Below are 18918 nucleotides of genomic sequence, written 5' to 3'. Positions count from 1 at the left end.
TTCATCAATATTTATTTATCCTTAAAAAAGGTCATCTTTCAAAGATTGCATTTTATTCAAATAACATAATAAATATTTCTCCACTAGGTATTATAAAAAGTTTTGTTGATTTTTTAAGAAAGTTGACTGATAAATTATGTTCTTTATCATACTTGTTTAAGAAGAATTTTGTATAGAGAGATAATCAATATAAGTTTTTTGTAATTTGCTCTTATCCTTATTTTTATCAATCAGGATGAGAAAAACTTTCAGCTTGACCAGAACTCGAACCTGTGACCCACAGAATAATGTACCGCGGATGTAGCTATTGAGCTGTCTGGCCGCTTACACATTTTCTAGTAAACAGATCTAAACTATGACAGATACTTTTAGATTTTTAAATTAACAGCTAGGTAGATTAATTCTTAATTAAACAAATAAGAAAAAAACCTTACATACTCATAGTCTTAATCTATAACAGGTCAATTTGAAAGTGAACATAACTATACTAATACATGAACAATATCTATTTATTTGTACAGATAAAAAACTAACCTTTTTTCTATGATAAGAAATTTTATGAAGGCTGATTTGTATTTTGCATCAGGGGCACTGGGCGAAAACATGAAAACGCAAAAAACGAACCATTTTGTAGTAGATTGTATTTTCATGTTTTCATCTGGCGCCCGGTTACATTTTGTACTTTGTTGGGACAAAGTGGCACAAATCACCCACTATAAAATTTACTGCACAAATTTATTCAAGAGCAAGTAACAATCTACTTCATGAAAAGTCTGTTGTTGGGTTGACTCTGGAGACCTGGAGGTTGAGACCTGTGTCCCTCCATAACAAATAGATAAGACAGAAGCTGTCCTTTTCAAACTATGCACATGTTAGAAAAAAATTAGAATAACGTTTCATTATATGATTTTTGAGATTTAAATAGGTATATTGCTTGATCCTAGTTTAAGGACATTTTCAATCAATACATGTATTTTAATGTATAACTTTAAATGAAAGTCTCATCCCTTTAATAATAATGTCATAACAGTAACTCTTTAAATACAGAAATATTATATATGCATAGCTTTAATTTTCTACCTTTCATTTTTATCAAAGGTTATTTTATTAACAATTTATATACAAACACATAGAAAATAACAATTAGTTTCACATAGTGATTAGAAGATCCCGGTAGCAGAATACCCAGGTTTGTACTAACTGAACAAACTAAAAAATCCAGTCTATAAGCCAGTAAAATAAAAATCTATTAATATTCACTCCTCAGGGTCTCTATGCTTTTGATGACCTTACAACTGGTAAATTTTATACAACAAATAAAGTAAGAAATACCTAAGTTAGACAGAAAGAACAAATAATTTAGTAAACATGAGTCATTTCCCCTTAAAATAGAGAAAACCTGAATCCCAAAAGAACACCCTAAACAGCAAAATTATGAAATGTTGCAGGCTCAGTTTTATTAAATAGATAAATACAGAATCCCTAAAGAAAGCCCAACACGGCAAAATTGAAAATGTTGCAGGCTCGGTTTGATTGAGCCTGCTCATGGACGGTACTGGAAAGTGCAAGGTACCGTCCACGCCCCCCAGCACCGGCCTAAGCAGAATTCAACATTTAAAAATGAAATAGTAAACTTTTGAATTTAGAAACATGCGCAGATGTGTACATACGGTGGTTTTCATGAAACCTTCAATGTGACACTTCCGTGCCATTCCATGAAAAGCGGCGTATGGTCCCCAAGTAATAAAAAGCGTGTGCCCTAAACGAGAAAACAATGGGCGGAACTAAATAAAATGATATTTTGAAAGGGGATCAGAGGTTATGAAGCCTGTGTATCACAGATAAGACGTCAAAAGATAAATTTAAAAAGCTGGCAACATATCCTAAGTGTGATTCAACATTATTCAAGAAGGAATATTGGAACCACCCAACTAGAAAATGCCGAAAAGTTGAAACTAAGAATACCACAAACACAGCAATAATGTCGTGCTGAACGATCTTCAAGGATCGAAAATATAACATCATTGATTAAATGTACGGGGAGACTTTTTACAGCCGCCACACGGCACGTGTGGAAATGGTAGTAAGTATTCATTAAAAGTTAGATGGTCATGTGACAGCAGTAATTGCAGGACATCGGTTAGTTTTCAACATCCGGATACTGGTACACTTTGTAGAAACAATCATTATGTGCAGTAGATTAACGTAATATGCATAAAATCAATAGGATAATCATTTACAACAGTTGCATTCCTATCCTAATAATCATTTGCAGGTGAACGTTCTTCTTGTAGGAAAATTTTGAAAATATATAAATGAATGAAAATGAAAACGGCATCAATGTAGACTACAACGATATTCGAAATCCGGGTTTTAGTATTGCTAATAAAGGTAAGGGACAAGCTGTAAAACTGAACCTGCAATTTTGTGAAAATAATATCACAATGTACATGCTATTTACATGAAGTTATTAAAAAATGTCTGAATTAGAAAATTTAAAGCATAGTAATCCAAAACAATTTTGGAAATATTTTAAGAGTAAATCCAGTTCAAAACATAGCGGTATCCCTGTACATGTATTTAAGGAATATTTTGAGAGCATAAGTAGTGATTTATTTAACTGTACAAATATTGATGCGGAAAATTTTTGTGAAAGCCATTCTTTTAATGACTTGAATACTCCATTTGAAGAATTAGATAAACAAATAACTTTAGAGGAAATTTCAAAACTGTTAAATTATTGAAAAGGGGCAAATCTTTAGGTAGTGATTATTTAATGAATGAATATTTCATAGAAGGTTTTGATATAATAGGTACGCATTTGTGTGATATATTTAATACTATTTTAAATTCGGGTTTTTATCCAGAGAAATGGACTGAGGGAATTATTATACCTTTGCATCAGAAGGGTAGTACTGAGGATGTTAACAATTATAGAGGCATAACATTAGATAGCTGTCTTTCAAAATTATTTACCACTGTGCTTAATAATAGAATTGAAATTTTTTGTGAAAGTAATAATATTATATCTGATGCTCAATTCGGTTTTCGAAAAGGGCGTTCTACAATGGATGCTATATTTATTCTTTTGTCTTTATTCCAAAAATATTTAAATCAAAATAAACGTTTATATGTAGTTTTTGTTGATTTGATGAAATGTTTTGATAGTATTTACAGAAACGCATTATGGCTCAAAATGTATAAAATAGTTATCCAAGGTAAAATGTTAAGAATAATTAGAGATATGTACCAAAATGTAAAATCATGTGTTAAGTCATGTTCTAGTTATTCTGATTATTTCAATTACGCCATTGGCCTACGTCAAGGGGAGGTAATTTCTCCAATTTTATTTTCTCTCTTTCTTGAGGATTTGGAACTTTATTTGCAAGACAACATTGAAACTGGTTTGACATTTGATGATGTTATATTGATTTTATTATTAGTTGCTGATGATATGGCCATCGTGGGCAAGTCACCAATAGAACTTCAAAATAATTTAGATCTTTTATATTCATATTGAAATACTTGGGGTCTCAAGGTAAATACTACTAAAACTAAAGTAATGGTTTTTAGAAAGCGTGGAGGACTTCTACCCACAGAACACTGGACCTACGACGGCCAAATCTTAGATATTGTAAATGATTTTAACTACCTGGGTACTGTTTTTAACTATACTATTAATTTCACACTTACTCAGGAACATTTAATAGGGAAAGCATTAAAGGCTCTAAATGTTTTATTTTATAACTGTAAGAAATTTGATTTAAAACCAAAAATATTATGCCAGTTATTTGATGCATTTGTAGGCTCAATCTTAGGTTATGGATCTGAAATATGGGGGTACACAAAATCTAAAGAAATAGAAAGAATTCATTTAAAATTTTGCAAACGATTATTAAATGTAAGACCTAATACTTGTTCTGCTGCTGTTTATGGTGAATTAGGAAGATATCCATTATATGTGTCCCGTTACGTTAGAATAATTAAATTTTGGTGCAAGTTGAAAAACTCGGATAATATCATTTTAAATACAATGTATAGAGAAGGTGTATTTGAATGTAAAAGAGGGTGTAAAAATTGGGTCTCAAATGTGAAGAAGTTGTTATGTGATTATGGTTTTGCTGATATTTTTGATAGTGATAATTATATAGATCCTAAATTGTTTCTTCAAAATTTTAAAAGTAGAGTATAAACAAGAATGGGCCAGTATCCTAGATCGAAGTTCTGTTTTATGTAATTACAAACATTTTAAATCGTGTCTTAGTAACGAAAAATATCTTGACATTTTACCACGTAAATTTAGAATGTATTTTTGTCGATTAAGACTATCTGTTCATCCTCTCAAAATACAAACAGGAAGGTATGCCACTAATAACATTCCCCGTGAACAACGAAACTGTCAGTGCTGTAATGTTTTAGATATAGAGGATGAGTATCATTTTATATGTGTGTGTTCAAGTTTTGTAGATTTACGTAAAAAATATATAAAAAGTTACTATTATAACAGACCATCTATGTTTAAATTTACTGAATTATTGTGTATTAAAAATAAAAAAATATTAATAAATGTTTGCAAATATATCAAAGAAGCTTTGAATCTAAGAAATTCAATTTTGAACTCTCAATTGCAGTTTATCCTCTCATGAATTTGGTGCTTGTAATTGTTATGTTTATATTTATTATAATGACACGCCATACATATATTTATGTGATTATGTTGTATATATTATTATATACATGTTAACAAGACGATGTACTTTGTATAAGTCTAGAAAATAAAATTTCTGTTCTGTTCTGTTCTGTATTAAATACAAATATAACAACATATTTGTATACTTGATTTTTACGAATCAAAATAAAACTAATTAACATCTGCTAATAATAACAGCTCCTTCCATAGGCCAAAATAAAAAGCATTCCATAAGAGACGACGCCGCTCACCGGCGTCGCCAATTATAATAACAATTACACATAGTTATCACCCTTGTCTAATTGATGTCAAGTGACTTAAAATACATCTTTATTATAACGTTTTCAAATACTTAAAATAAAATAGTCAAGTCTTTTTTTGTTTTCATATTTTCAATTTTTATTAAATACACATAAGTATGTTACAAATATAGGATTTGTGTATTTCAATATTCATTAAATACACATACGTATGTTATATGTTCTTGTTCGAGATCAATCGTAGCGATCTGTATCATTTCTTTTCTGGTGTGTCCATTCACCTAGTCAATCAAGTATAACTAGGCATTTTTCTTTTTTTCTTTCAAAATTATAAGCAGGACATTTTCGGAAAGCTTTTCTTCTAGACCAAAATTAAAATTAATCGTCTCAAATATGAGATCATTTATTAAGCATAAAACGCCCGAATCTCACAAGAACTAGACTAGAATAAGAAATCAAATTCTTACATTCTATATCATTCTTAAACAAAAATTCATTCATGTCGATATTTTTGCTTTATATGATATGAGAACAGTGTATTTATTATCCACGAAATTATTGTTCGCACATCGCATATTAAATAGCCCACCTGAAAATCTATTTAGACAAGTAAAAAATCAATTGCTTTATAAACAATGAAATTAAGTAGCAGATTATGATTGTGCAATAAAGACAAACATGAAAATTTTGCGAAAGTTTTGCAGCAGTAATAGTTATTCATAATAATAAATACATGTATATCAACTTTGTTTAGAAACATTAAACACTGCTACTTGTAATAATATTAATCATATAGGCAAAATGCTGACTGAGAATAAATATCCTAAGATATTTTGCTACGTTAGTAAAATAATTTTATACCCATAGACAATTTTTCAACAAGCTTGTTTAAAAAATACGACTAACAAAGCTTAATGCGTCATACAAATAAATAAAGCTGCGTGTTGTCTTGCATAAGTAGACATGATATATCTTTAAACTATTTCTGCATACATGACATTAATGGAACTTCGATACAAGTTTGGTCGAGGTACAGTCTTCGCCAGAATACTAAGACTTTGCGCAATTATATCCGATGTTTCCATTTTGACTGGTGATGATCAGACGTGCAATTCTGGTACTGTTTATGAAAAAACTGATATTACATTACTCACTCACAAATTCTCTGCTACTTTTACTGTAAAAAGGGTGGCTCTGAAACAATACTTAGTATTTAGTACAATGCAGTATTTTGGTAAATAATTTCGTCCAAGAAGATAAGAACTAACTTAAATGCTGAATCATTCCGAAATCAAATGAGGATAAAACGTAACCACCAATGAACATTAATTGTGATGTATGTTACTGCACTAGCAATATTTTCCTTGTCGATAATGAATGACATAGTAGAGTACATATGACTAATACATTTTGTCTAATTCGGCACCTTCATATACACGAATGTCAAGTCAGAGAAATAAATTAATTGATTTTTTTCTTGTCTTCAATACACTGCTGCATGTATATAGCAGTAAAAGCACATGTATCGGTTTGGGAATAGTGGTATACCAGTAATCAATGTCCTGTAGTTCAGGAACAGTATGACGATAAAATACCGCTCCAGACTTAATAGTTAAACTGAAAAATCTGGAAAAGGTGATCCCTCGGATAAAATTACATAAAAATTGCAGACTCGGTTTGATAGTGTGTATAGTATATATATGCTCGGGCTTCTCACCGGTATAGAGATTACAAGGGACCCATGCATAACCAATACTAAAGACTTCTACATTTATTGTAAATGAAATAGACATCTGTATTTTCATTCAATTAGTTAAATAATTAAGAAATTGTAACAAAACTAATCCTTACCAAAATATTAAGTAAAAATAAGAAGCGTCAGTTTCCTGGTTAACTGTTCTCGTCTGGAGTTTCTTCTTTATGTACTTAATGAACTTCATACAATTTAATAGCTATTTCACATAGACAGTCCACGTTCACTGACAAATGTCATTTAGTTCTATCTCATAAGGTTCGAAAGCACTAACAAAAGGCGCGAAAACAAGCTTAAAAACCACTGCATTAACGCAAGCAAAAGTGCAAGGTACACGCACTCCCCCGCGCCGCGGATGCGGTCTAGAATTGAAATTAACCATTAATTTAGCAATACAGTAAACATCTTTTTCAGTCTTCTTCATTCTGAACTAATTATTTCCCTGTTCTGTCCTGACAATAAAACTATTGTTGACAAAAAGGTTCTGTCTTTACTACATATAACTATTCGCTAGTTTATTGGATGTTGTTGTACCGAAAGAAATGGTGGAAAAATTGTGCACTTTGATGGCACTTGTTTAATTTGTATTTTCTAACGAATGTGAATCTATAGTCACTTTCATGATAACACAACCGGTTAAATAAGTATAAGGATGTTCGGACTATGTTTTTATTACTTACTTTCTTTTTTTCTTTTTCTATACATTTTGAATGCTTCAATTGTGATTTAAAAATGAATCATTTTATAAACAATTGGTTCTATTATGATCAGACAATTCTGATAATTTTTCGGTGATACTGGTAGAATATATTCTTTTGTTAAAAATATTCGCTAAATATTTAAAAACATTTATACGATATATTGATTCTGTATGTATTACCCGCGTTTTCATTGGTTATCGCGTTTACAAATCTACATGTAAGCGGCAAGTTTCATTATAAGTTTTACAGATAATAAAAGTTAATACTTGTCATTTTTTAAAAAAAAATTTTTAATGACTATTTATTGTTTATATCAAGAAATGTACATGTAATTGTGATAATTTTTATGTTGCAGTGAGATAAAATAAAGTTAAATCCGTTCGATTTCCGACCTAACAGGTTGAATCGTAAAGACCGACATCTATGTAATATTAGTTTGAAAAAAAACCGTTCTGTTTTGCACTGTATGTTTCCGATGTTTTACATTATTTTTTCGCGTTTATAAGGATGCAATATAATTTAGATAAATCGTGGCCTGTCCCCTATTTTTGGTCGAATTCCTAGCTCTAAAGTAAATGTGGCTATTACAATATATGATATAGAACTTTGTCTATTTCATATATTTTACATGGGGTTAAAAGCGGAATTATCTCTGTACTGACTTAACGGAGAAAGACGCGGAGAGCAACAGCCGGACAACGCTCAACCTTTTCTAAAATAAAACAAATAAACAGTTTAAACAAAATTTTAAAAAGAAAAAAACATGATTTTTTTCCTTTTATATTTTTTATAGGTCTGTCTAGCCACAACTGTTTTATCCAAGTATGAACGATTTTCATATAAAGATGATACAAGCAAAATTCAATCATCTGACGGCCAATGCCATTTAAAGGTTCAAATCCATATTATATATTGAACACGTCCGTATGGTCACAAGTGTTGTTTTGTCCACGTTTGAATCCAATCCGTACATAAATACCACAATTATGACAAATTAACCAAAATTCAATAATTTGACCTTGACGGTCAAGGTCACGGTCACGTAACGGTCTAATGTCAGTTCAAAGTTTAAGGAGGTATTGTCATAAACGTTGTTTTATCTTAGTATGATGATAATCTATTTATTTATTACCAAGTCAGTTAAAGCAAAAATCAGTGACAATTCAATTATTGGACTTTCAAGGTCAAGGTCATTAATGAACTACGGTCAATTTGAGTTTGATACACATGAAGACCTAATTCTAATAGAATGTTGTGTCTCAATATGAATGTATAGCCAGTTACAGCAAAAATATGACGAAAATTTCAATGTTTTACTTTCAATGTCAAGGTCATTTTTGAATGAAGGTCAATGTCTGTTTGTTTAACTTGAAGGTCCATCCAAAATGACAAAGTTATAGCCACCATTCAAACTAATTAATTCAGTTTTTAATGAAAATGAATTATGAAAATCCGAAACAAGTGTTAGAAAGATAGTTTTAAGAACTCTATTGCAATACAGTGAAAAACGACCAAACTCTCCCTATAAATACTTATCAGGAGTTGACCAGTTTCAGTTAAATGCATATTTACATATCTTGTAATGTATTAAGTCAATATCTTTAGCTTCATAAGAAGACCAATTTTCTGAGCCATATGCCAAAATAGGTTTTATTTTTTAGTCAAAAATATTTTAAATTAAATACTGGTAGTTGTCCGTGTCGGTATAAATAAGTTTTAAGTGAAAAAATAGCTTTGTTTGCTTGTTGCGATTATGTATTTTTACTAATAGCCAGATTATTATCGCCAAAGCTATATACAGCTGTTTCTGCTCCGCTGCCTTCTGCGAGGAGTAATTGTAGCTCGTTATTATAACTACTGTTTTGAATAGTAGCTTTATTCATATAAATGATAATTTATGTAGGACAAATATTCCATTTGCGCTAATGAAACATTTTCTGTAGAAACCTAAGGAAAGATTGGCCCTTGTGACGGTACCACTGACAATGATTGTGTGTAGTTCTTAGACTGTGTGGTATTTGGTACTGTGACCATAGAATGATAAGTAGTTTATAATACTAAATGTCCGGACAGATGTCCATTTCTAGTCCTAAGTTTAACAGAAAAAGATAAATGCATTCAATCCTTAAATCTTACTGTCAATACAAGCAATTCAACACAATTTATTATCCCAGAGAAGATTGTTTAAAGAATATTGAATTACTTTAAACTATACTAGAAAATGACACTTGTCAAAAATATAATGGAATGCATCGCAAACATTTTTTATTTCGACTCGAACTGACACAACCGTCAATATTTTTAATCTATATATTTTTCGATCTTTACCACACAGGGCCATATTCTTGTCCTGTGTTAAAAAGAAAAAGAGAAATGTATAACATCGTAAGTCATTGTATATTCTAGAGAAGATTGTTTAAAAATAATAAATTACTAGAAACCTGGCACTGGTCAAAATGTAATGGCATATAACACAAACAATTCAATTAGGCAAACCTTCAGTTCCTGCTGTGCCTTGAAGTGAAGTATTCCCTGTTGAAACCGGAATCGTGTCATGACTTGACAGCAAGATTGGCACGTGAGAAGGAACCACTGACAATGGTGGTGGGCAATCCTTAGACTGAGTGGTAGTGTCCATCGGTCCATACACATGCTCATATTCTAGTCCTATGTCGAACAGAAAAAGAGAAATACATGCAATCTAAAATATTACTGTTAGTACAAACAATTTAACACCATTTTATATACCAGAGAAACATGTTTACAAAATATTAAATTACCATGAATTATACAAGAAACCTGAAAATTGTCAAAATATATATAATGGCATACATCACATACAGAATCGACATACCCATCAATTATTTAAATCTGTATATTTTTAGATCTTTATCTTAACTGAACCATTAATTATTTTTTACGAAAAAAATACGTATTGAAAGCAATACAACAGTGTTACGATATAACACTACCCGATAAGCTTCACTTACGTTCAGTAACCTCTGATTTTATGATAGCTGTTTGTAAAGGTATATCCACTACGTGATCAATAATTGCATGCCGTCCAATTTCGTTGATACATTTTTCTAGTTTACCCTTTTCACACGTTATTATCACGTTCATCTGTCCTGCTATAACGGCATTGTACAGGTGGTCAAACATGTTGTACCATTCGTACACATCATTCTCTTCGTAACGATATTTTCCAGCAAAATCTTCAATTATAACTAAGCTGATGTTTGGAAAGTCAATGTAATTGACATCGTTAGGTTTCCTGAGAAGTAAACATGCGGATGATTCATAAGCAGATGCCAACGCAACAGCTACAGAAGTTTTACCACATTGCTTAAGTCCTGTTAAGACTATAGCTTTATGTTGTTTGAACTTCTTTTTCGCTGTCCTGAAAACACTGTCATCCACTTGATTGCTGGATATTTTATATTCCATCAAAAAATTCTCCGTCATCACTTAAAATAAAAAATAGCAATCGTTCCATTGTCCCAAAATACATTGTTAGATAATGAATGCGTTTCATCATGGTAAACAGTTTTTTTAAATACCTTTATTCAAGATGGAAAAAATAGCCGATAGTCACCTGCCTGTATTTCGACCTCTGAATATGACTTTGACCTTGGCTTCAGGAATCTTAATTGAATATTATGCCTTACAATGTTGAACATTTACTACAAGTTAGGAGGGAAATTTCAGATTACATGCGACCTGTAAATGCGACCTTTGACTGAGATACTCCTTCATGTCAAGTACTATAAATACTGAGATCCCTTCATGCATAAAAAAAGATATACTCCGGACATAATCTTTTCACTTCATCATCTTTGGTTACATCGACCTGAATTATGCTTGTCATTCTCAGTATCACGATTGTGAACATATTTGGTATAATTCCTCAGATCAAGTCTCAATAACCTACATATACACTTTTTCTAAGTGTAACCTTAACAAAGAGACTAGCTACATTCGCGCAAAACTATTTAGCAAGTTATAACAAAATCTGGACTTATGTACAACAAAAATTTTACATTTTATTATCTTTTGTGACCTTGACCTCTCCAATTTTGACATTGAAATTTTTGGCAATCAATTCTCATTATTATTTTTGAAAATTTGAAGAATGATCCCATAAACTACAAAGGTATAATTACGAATAAGAGAACAACATTTTGCGCGCAATACTCAGCATAATAATTTTGAACATTTGAGTCAGATAATTTCAAAATTCTGTGATACTCGTAGAAGTTTTGTACAGATATGTTTTTCTTCCTAATCTCTACTCTGTGACATTATAGATCTGGTTCATTCGCTTGAAGCTGCGTCTAATGATTGTGAACATTTGGATATTTCTATACATTTGTACCTAAATTTTCCCGTGGATGTAGAACATATTTATGCTCCAGATTTTACTGCACGCCAGCCTCCCTCCCATCAACCAATAACGATTCAATATTTAGACTCGTTCCATAAGAAACTGTCTAAGTAAACAACTAGGCAACTTACCTATCAAATTTCTGGATACTAACTCCAAAGTCGGTTGTACGTATTGATTTTGACCTCCATATTCTGAAATGTTAAAAGGTTCTAGCTTGTGAAAATTAAACATGAGCAAAAATATAATAATTTCTCACATAAAATACTGACAGGAATTATTTACAAGTACATTGATGTTACATTTTATCCAAAAATTCCATAACACAAATTCTAATACTCCTTGTGATTTTGTCACTATATACAAAGTAGAAGAGGTGTTAACTGCCAATAAACAGTGATCAGGGACTATTTGTATATGCGGCTGTTATGATTTGATGTTTTCTCCCTCAATTCTTTACAAAACCTTTTAAAGTAACAATAAAAAAGCATTTTTATTGATATTTTTAGTTCTTATAATGCTTTCTTTTCATATAATACTGAAATAATATCTCACATACAAAATGCCACATATTTGATCCATAATCAGTTAATAAATATTTTGACAAATTGTTTATGACGTCAGTCATCTTAAGTATACAACTCATTCATAAACGCGCCGCTATAATGCCGTCATCTCAAACAAACATGAATGATAAATCAAACATTGATGTAAACACAATACAATCCTATCTAAGACGTAAGTTTTTATAGTCGAAAACTTGATAAAATTACTAATTTTTCATATCAGTCTTTTGTCTAATAATTTTTATATTTCAGCAACAGTAGGGTGCGAAATCGAAAAGCGTTTTATTCGAAGATCGGCACCGGAAGTAATCTCCGTTTAAAAAAATAACATACGTGATCTTTATTTATTTTATCTTGTTAGAATCGAAATAATATAGGTCTGAGTAGTGTTTATCGGCTATTTAAAATAGATAAATACAGAATCCCTAAAGAAAGCCCAACACGGCAAAATTGAAAAAGTTGCAGGCTCGGTTTGATTGAGCCTGTTCATGGACGGTACTGGAAAGTGCAAGTTACCATCCACGCCCCCTAGCACCGGCTTAAGCAGAATTCAACATTTAAACATGAAATAGTAAATTTTTGAATTTAGAAACATCCGCAGATGTGTTCATACGGCGGTTATCATGGAACCTTCAATGTTGCACTTCCGTGCCATTCCATGAAAAGCGGCGTATGGTCCCCAAGTAATAAAACGCGTGTGCCCTAAACGAGAAAACAATGGGCGGAACTAAATAAAATGGAATTTTGAAAGGGGATCAGAGGTTATGAAGCCTGCGTATCACAGATAAAACGTCAAAAGACAAATTTAAAAAGCGGGCAACATATCCTAAGGGTGATTCAACATTATTCAAGTAGGAATATTGGAACCATCCAACTAGAAAATGCCGAAAAGTTTCAACTAAAAATACAACAAACACAACAATAATGTCGTACTGAACGATCCTCAAGGATCGAAAATATAACATCATTGATTAAATGTACTGGGAGACTTTTTACAGCCGCCACACGGCACAAAAAACACGAATGTGATCATAAAATAGATTAATACAGAATCCCTAAAGAAAGCCTAACACGGCAAATTTGAAAATGTTGCAGGCTCGGTTTGATCGAGCCTGTTCATGGACGGTACTGGAAAGTGCAAGTTACTGTCCACGCCCACTAGCACCGGCTTAAGCAGAATTCAACATTAAAACATGAAATAGTAAAAATTTTTGAATTTAGAAACATCCGCAGATGTGTTCATACGGCGGTTATCATGGAACCTTCAATGTGACACTTCAGTGCCATTCCATGAAAAGCGGCGTATGGTCCCCAAGTAATAAAAAGCGTGTGCCCTAAACGAGAAAACAATGGGCGGAACTAAATAAAATGGAATTTTGAAAGGGGATCAGAGGTTATGAAGCCTGCGTATCACTGATAAAACGTCAAAAGACAAATTTAAAAAGCAGGCAACATATCTTAAGAGTGATTCAACATTATTCAAGTAGGAATATTGGAACCACTCAACTAGAAAATGCCGCAAACATTAACCATTCATCTCTACGGCCTTCGTGGTCAATTCCTACACATCAAAACTCCAAATTGGTGTTAAATAGCCGATAAACATCGCTAAGACGGATATTATTTCTTAATTATTATATAATCTAAAAATAGCTGCAATGTCATTGGTCAAAACAGTAGTTAACAGAACTATTTATGAAATCAAATTCACTGGATGAAGCATCATATTCACTGGCTGAATTGGATTTTCTCTAAAAATAGATTGAGACTCATATTCATTGACCATACATCGTAAACCGTTGATTCTAACACTATCGGAAACTTTTCTATATAAACAAAGTAGGCCCGAAGCGTGCATTATTCTACAACAATGCACTCGTCGTTCTTATTATCTACCTGTGTATTTTCACATTGAGGGCGCCATTTTGTTGGAAAAATCTGATAAATAAAAAAAGAAATTTTGTCGAATTTTGTTGTGAAAGATATCTAGAATGAAAGAAAATGAATCTGAACACCAATATCTTTAATTCAGTCGTTCACGCTGTACAGACGTTTAAAGAGTTGTTTACGTTACGTCACAATGTAGCGCCAAAAAGCACGTGCAAAACAATCAAATCAAGTACGTTATTTTAATGTCGCAAACAAATTAAATTTTACATTTATTTCACTTTTAATAATTTGTATTTCGCTTGAAAATGACAGAGTGAAATAAAATAAACAAAGTTTTATAAACATTTTCAAAATTCGTTATTCTCAAAATGTTTCTACACACGGTAGATTTTCAACCCACTGGAACAGCCTTTAAAGAACGTTTCTATTGGAAACTCTGAGACAACAACAAATTTAACCACTAAACATATCAATTCTTCATGCATAATTATACAATAATGCACGTTTTTCGTTCAAATGTTTTGTAATGAATCACTCAGGCATATCGACCTTCGTGATTATATTACTACGCATTTGAACTCAAACCGTGCATGATTCTCTAACAATGCACTCAGAATTGATATCTATTTCCTAATTATACGTGTGCATTAAAAACAATTGTTGCATTTTGTTTTAGTCATATTTCTCGATTAAAATATAATTACTTAAGAAATAATATATATTTTATCGCTCAATAGCATCACTGACTGTATGGAGTTCGGATGCGAGGAATTATATCACGAGGGCGTAGCCCGAATTATATAATGATACGCATCCGAACGCCAAACAGTGATGTTATCAAGCGATTAAATCACCGATTTGGATATATTATTTCGATTCTAACAAGACATCGACACATAAATGCTGCCGTACCTGATATTAACTTAAATTGCGCCTGATTTGTTTCCGTACTTATTTTCAGCGGGTCCCATTTTAGTGGTTACGTCACGTGTATATTGATTACGTCACATGTCTACATATAGAACGTCAAACCGTGATTTTGTTGCATAATAACACATACTTTTGGTTATTCTATCTTCAATGGAGAAATGCGGGTCGTGTTAGAATTTACTATAATTATAGGTATTAGTTGTACCGCAATTATGTGTTTAAACTTGAATTACTTTTTTTGCGCAGCGTTCGTGTAGTCATTAAGCACCTGACGTCATTTTGTTCTTTTTTCCTCGTGCTTTAATGAAAACAGGCAAACGTTGCGATTTGTATTTCCTTAAAATGCGTATTTTAAAAAAAAATTGTCTATTCATATAATAAAACAATTACTGACTGGCGACACGTTATATGTAGGCCTCGGTCAATATGCCATCTGTCGGTGAATATCACATAATATTCAATGTTTCACTAGTCAATAATTGTATAATTTACCTCTTGAAAGACCAGCCGGTTGTGCTAAACTTGTACTTGTATCATTAAACACCTTCACCACTTCTTCTAATATTTCATGGTCATGATGCATTTTGCACTCTTCCAATATATTCAGGTCTGTTACTATGACAATATCCAAGGCTTTATCGCCATTATTTCTCTTTGTTGAATGCATCATGCTTTTAAATATATCATCCATGGCTTTAGCTTTGCTTTCATCGTAAGAAAATCCTCCAAATGGATCTCTACATAAAACCAAGTCTACATCTTTAGGATCAATGTGACGCCAATCAGACGACGTGTGCATTTCTACACATCGTTTGTAATTATAGTCCATCCCCTTTATTGCTGCAAGAGCGGTCTCAAAGTAACGGCTATTGTTGCGTCCGGTGACAACCACATGATGGCAATCTTTTAGTTTAGATCGAATATCTGGTATTTCATTTGGTGGGTCTGATAGTTCTTTCATCGTTGACTCAAACCCCGCTTACAAATTGAAATATATATATTTTATTTGATCAAAGAGATATTGTTATACAATTCTGATGTGATAGATTAGATTAGATCAGACCAGATTAGATTAGATTAGAATATATATATTTAGTTTTTGGTGTATAAGATTAGAATCGAATACAAATTTCTCCGTTGAACTTTGAAAAAGAATGTAGATATTACTATTCTAAACTTGATTTTAATAACTTACCTTGAAGCCTTGCCAGAATATCATCAGCAACTTTGATTCTTTTATTTTTGTCCCCTGAAGTTTAATGTATCAATTTTCAAAAACTGTAACAAAATCAGTTATGTTAAAGAACAATGTCGAAAATAAGTAACAATCAAAATAAAGATATAATGTTTTGAGATTCATGTAAACAAATTGACTGATATCACTTTGAAATGTTTTCACTAAGCTTATCATATCAGATGTAAGTGTTGAATGCGATAAATTAGAATTGATACTATGACATGATCGTATAAAAATGAAAAATACATAGCAATAAAAACCTCAAATTGATGTATGATTACCGAAACTTACCTGAAGGTCCTGGTTTCTGGACCGTCACTTCTCTGAGAATGGAAGTTTTTTCTTCAGCATTTGCCTGCACTTCATTCATCATGTTCAACAACTGCTTAGGGGTTTCATCATGCCAAATTCGTAAACAATCACCGAGATTTGGTAGATGACTACATTTTACCCGATTTATTTTCCCTTGTAGGGATGCTGCATCATTTGGATCAAGCGCATTCTTTGCTATAAGCCTAATAGAAACGTCCAATCGTCCCCAATAATACTCGAAGTCATCATCTGAAATATTGCCAGTATTTGGCTGATTCCGCAACTCCTTCCGAATCCCTAAAATTTCAGTTTTCAACGCGAAATTTTCGAGTGGCTGCAGGCGTGGCGCAAAAAGTTCTGTTATCAATGTTACCAGTATTGAGATGTCCCATTTGCTTTCATCAGCGGTGCCGTTACCAGGATACAATAAATCATACTGATCTCTCCTGAGCCTTTTGTTATTGAATAATTGCATCACATCCCGCCTTCTATGAGACAGGTATGCATCAAGTGATGTATAAGTGTTCCCTGCATCAGCTTTTGCTAGTTTGACAAAATATTTCCGTAATACCTCAGCACAAATATCTACCACAAAGCAAACCAGCATATGATAATTGTTCTTCATCTGTAAAGAGAACAAGTAACAAGAAAACACATTATTAATATATTCTATACAAACAGAATTAGCTGTTTCTTTATTTTTATAGAAAAATGGTATAATTTCGTGTATGGATCTTTTTTAGTTCAGTAGATCTATTTGAAAAAGTAATATAAAATTATCATATTTCAATGAACAGTTTATTGTTAAACATGTTGCTGTGGTGTAAACGTTTTCTACATGTAAATGTCAAATAGCAAATATCAACGTTTTGGGAGAAATGTACATCAATTTAGGGAAGGCACACTGGTAGTGTTTAGCATTTATTTATTTATTTTATTTTTATTTATTTCTATTTGTTTGAGAAGAGAAGAGAATTTGTTGATAAGAAGGGGTTTTTGTTGATTTGTTAAAGTTGGTTGAATTTAATAGTGATGATCCTATTGATCAGGGTTCCTTGATTGTAATTAGTTGTTTTTAATTTTGTCTGGTCAAGATGCTTGTGAGGATATCTGTGAAAATTTTGTGCTTAAGTTTAAGTTGTTTACTGATGCAGATTAGATTTTGTGAAGTTAATATTTTTGGTTGAATGTTTGTGGTTTATACTGTATCTATCAGTTGTAAAAAATATTCATTTTGTGTTCTTCATTTTTGTGGCGATTTTATTGTTTTGTTCGATTGTAAGTTGTTTAGAGCTTGGGCTCGCCAGGTGTCTAGTTTTGTTTCGTGTTAAAGACGTATACGTGAAAAGATATTTTGTATTTTAGTCACGTGGTCATGTAATGGCAAGACATGGATTTTTACTCTCTTTAATTTATGGTTTACGTCTCAAATACTATTGTCGCTGGCCATCAATTCATAAATTTGAAAAACTAATGTCTACAACAAACACGCAAATGTTGAATTACCTGTCAAAATGTTTGTGTTTTTCATTTAAAGAAAGAACTGACAACAGTTAATATTTTGTCAAATTTTTTGTATTTTTGACAACAGTTACAGTAAGTCTCGCTATTAAGACCACTTTGGGGTCCTGGTAATAATGGTCTTATTATCGAGTCGGTCTTAATTTTGAGACCAATGCTAATGACTATTATATGTATTCTGGAGTAGCGATCGGGATCATTGAAACATAACAATTTGAATAACATTTAACAATCAACATGAATTTTATTCAACAAAAAGATGAAATTATCACATTTATGCATCATTTTCACAAAGAAATTTCATTTTAATCATTGTTGTTCAATTTTTGTACTTTTGACAACAGTAACATGTAGTATATTAAATTTATTCGCTTGTCAATTTTTTTATATTTTCCAAATAAAGAACTGACAACAGTTAGTAACTTAAATTTATTCAAGAACTTTTTCTGTAAAACATTTCAACTTTGTTAAGGTTTTTTATATTATGTATATCTTCCATTACAAGAACAGATAACAGGAACTTAAATTTATTCAAATTTTGTAGCAAAAAAAACTTTCTCTGTAAAACATTTAAATTCGTTAAGGTCTTTATATTATATATAATGTTCTTCCATTACATTATTGTTAATTGTATTGGCTATAAATGTGTATTGTCATTTTATGCCAAATAAAGA

The 18918-nt window shown here is 31.7% G+C and overlaps 2 protein-coding genes across 3 annotated transcripts in view; both read right to left on the bottom strand.

The window, feature by feature from the left end:
* Positions 1 to 18918, bottom strand: part of LOC132726999 (uncharacterized) — a 54757-nt gene that overhangs the window by 2655 nt on the left and 33184 nt on the right. For both annotated transcript variants that reach the window (XM_060712411.1, XM_060712410.1), the window contains exons 3-8: positions 16703 to 17348; positions 16370 to 16423; positions 15667 to 16152; positions 11920 to 11982; positions 10395 to 10871; positions 9901 to 10071 (exon numbers count right to left, since the gene is read on the bottom strand). In XM_060712411.1, the coding sequence (XP_060568394.1) occupies positions 9901 to 10071; positions 10395 to 10871; positions 11920 to 11982; positions 15667 to 16152; positions 16370 to 16423; positions 16703 to 17348 (1897 nt within the window). The remainder of the gene's footprint in view (positions 1 to 9900; positions 10072 to 10394; positions 10872 to 11919; positions 11983 to 15666; positions 16153 to 16369; positions 16424 to 16702; positions 17349 to 18918) is intronic.
* LOC132727000 (uncharacterized) overlaps positions 1 to 18918 on the bottom strand; it is an 82460-nt gene that overhangs the window by 31868 nt on the left and 31674 nt on the right. The window lies entirely within an intron of this gene.

The sequence above is a fragment of the Ruditapes philippinarum genome, unplaced genomic scaffold, assembly GCF_026571515.1.
Source record: "Ruditapes philippinarum isolate M1 unplaced genomic scaffold, ASM2657151v2 ctg1993_1_1_1_1, whole genome shotgun sequence".
Taxonomy (NCBI): Eukaryota; Metazoa; Mollusca; class Bivalvia; order Venerida; family Veneridae; genus Ruditapes; species Ruditapes philippinarum.
This window is presented reverse-complemented; position numbering and strand designations above follow the sequence as displayed.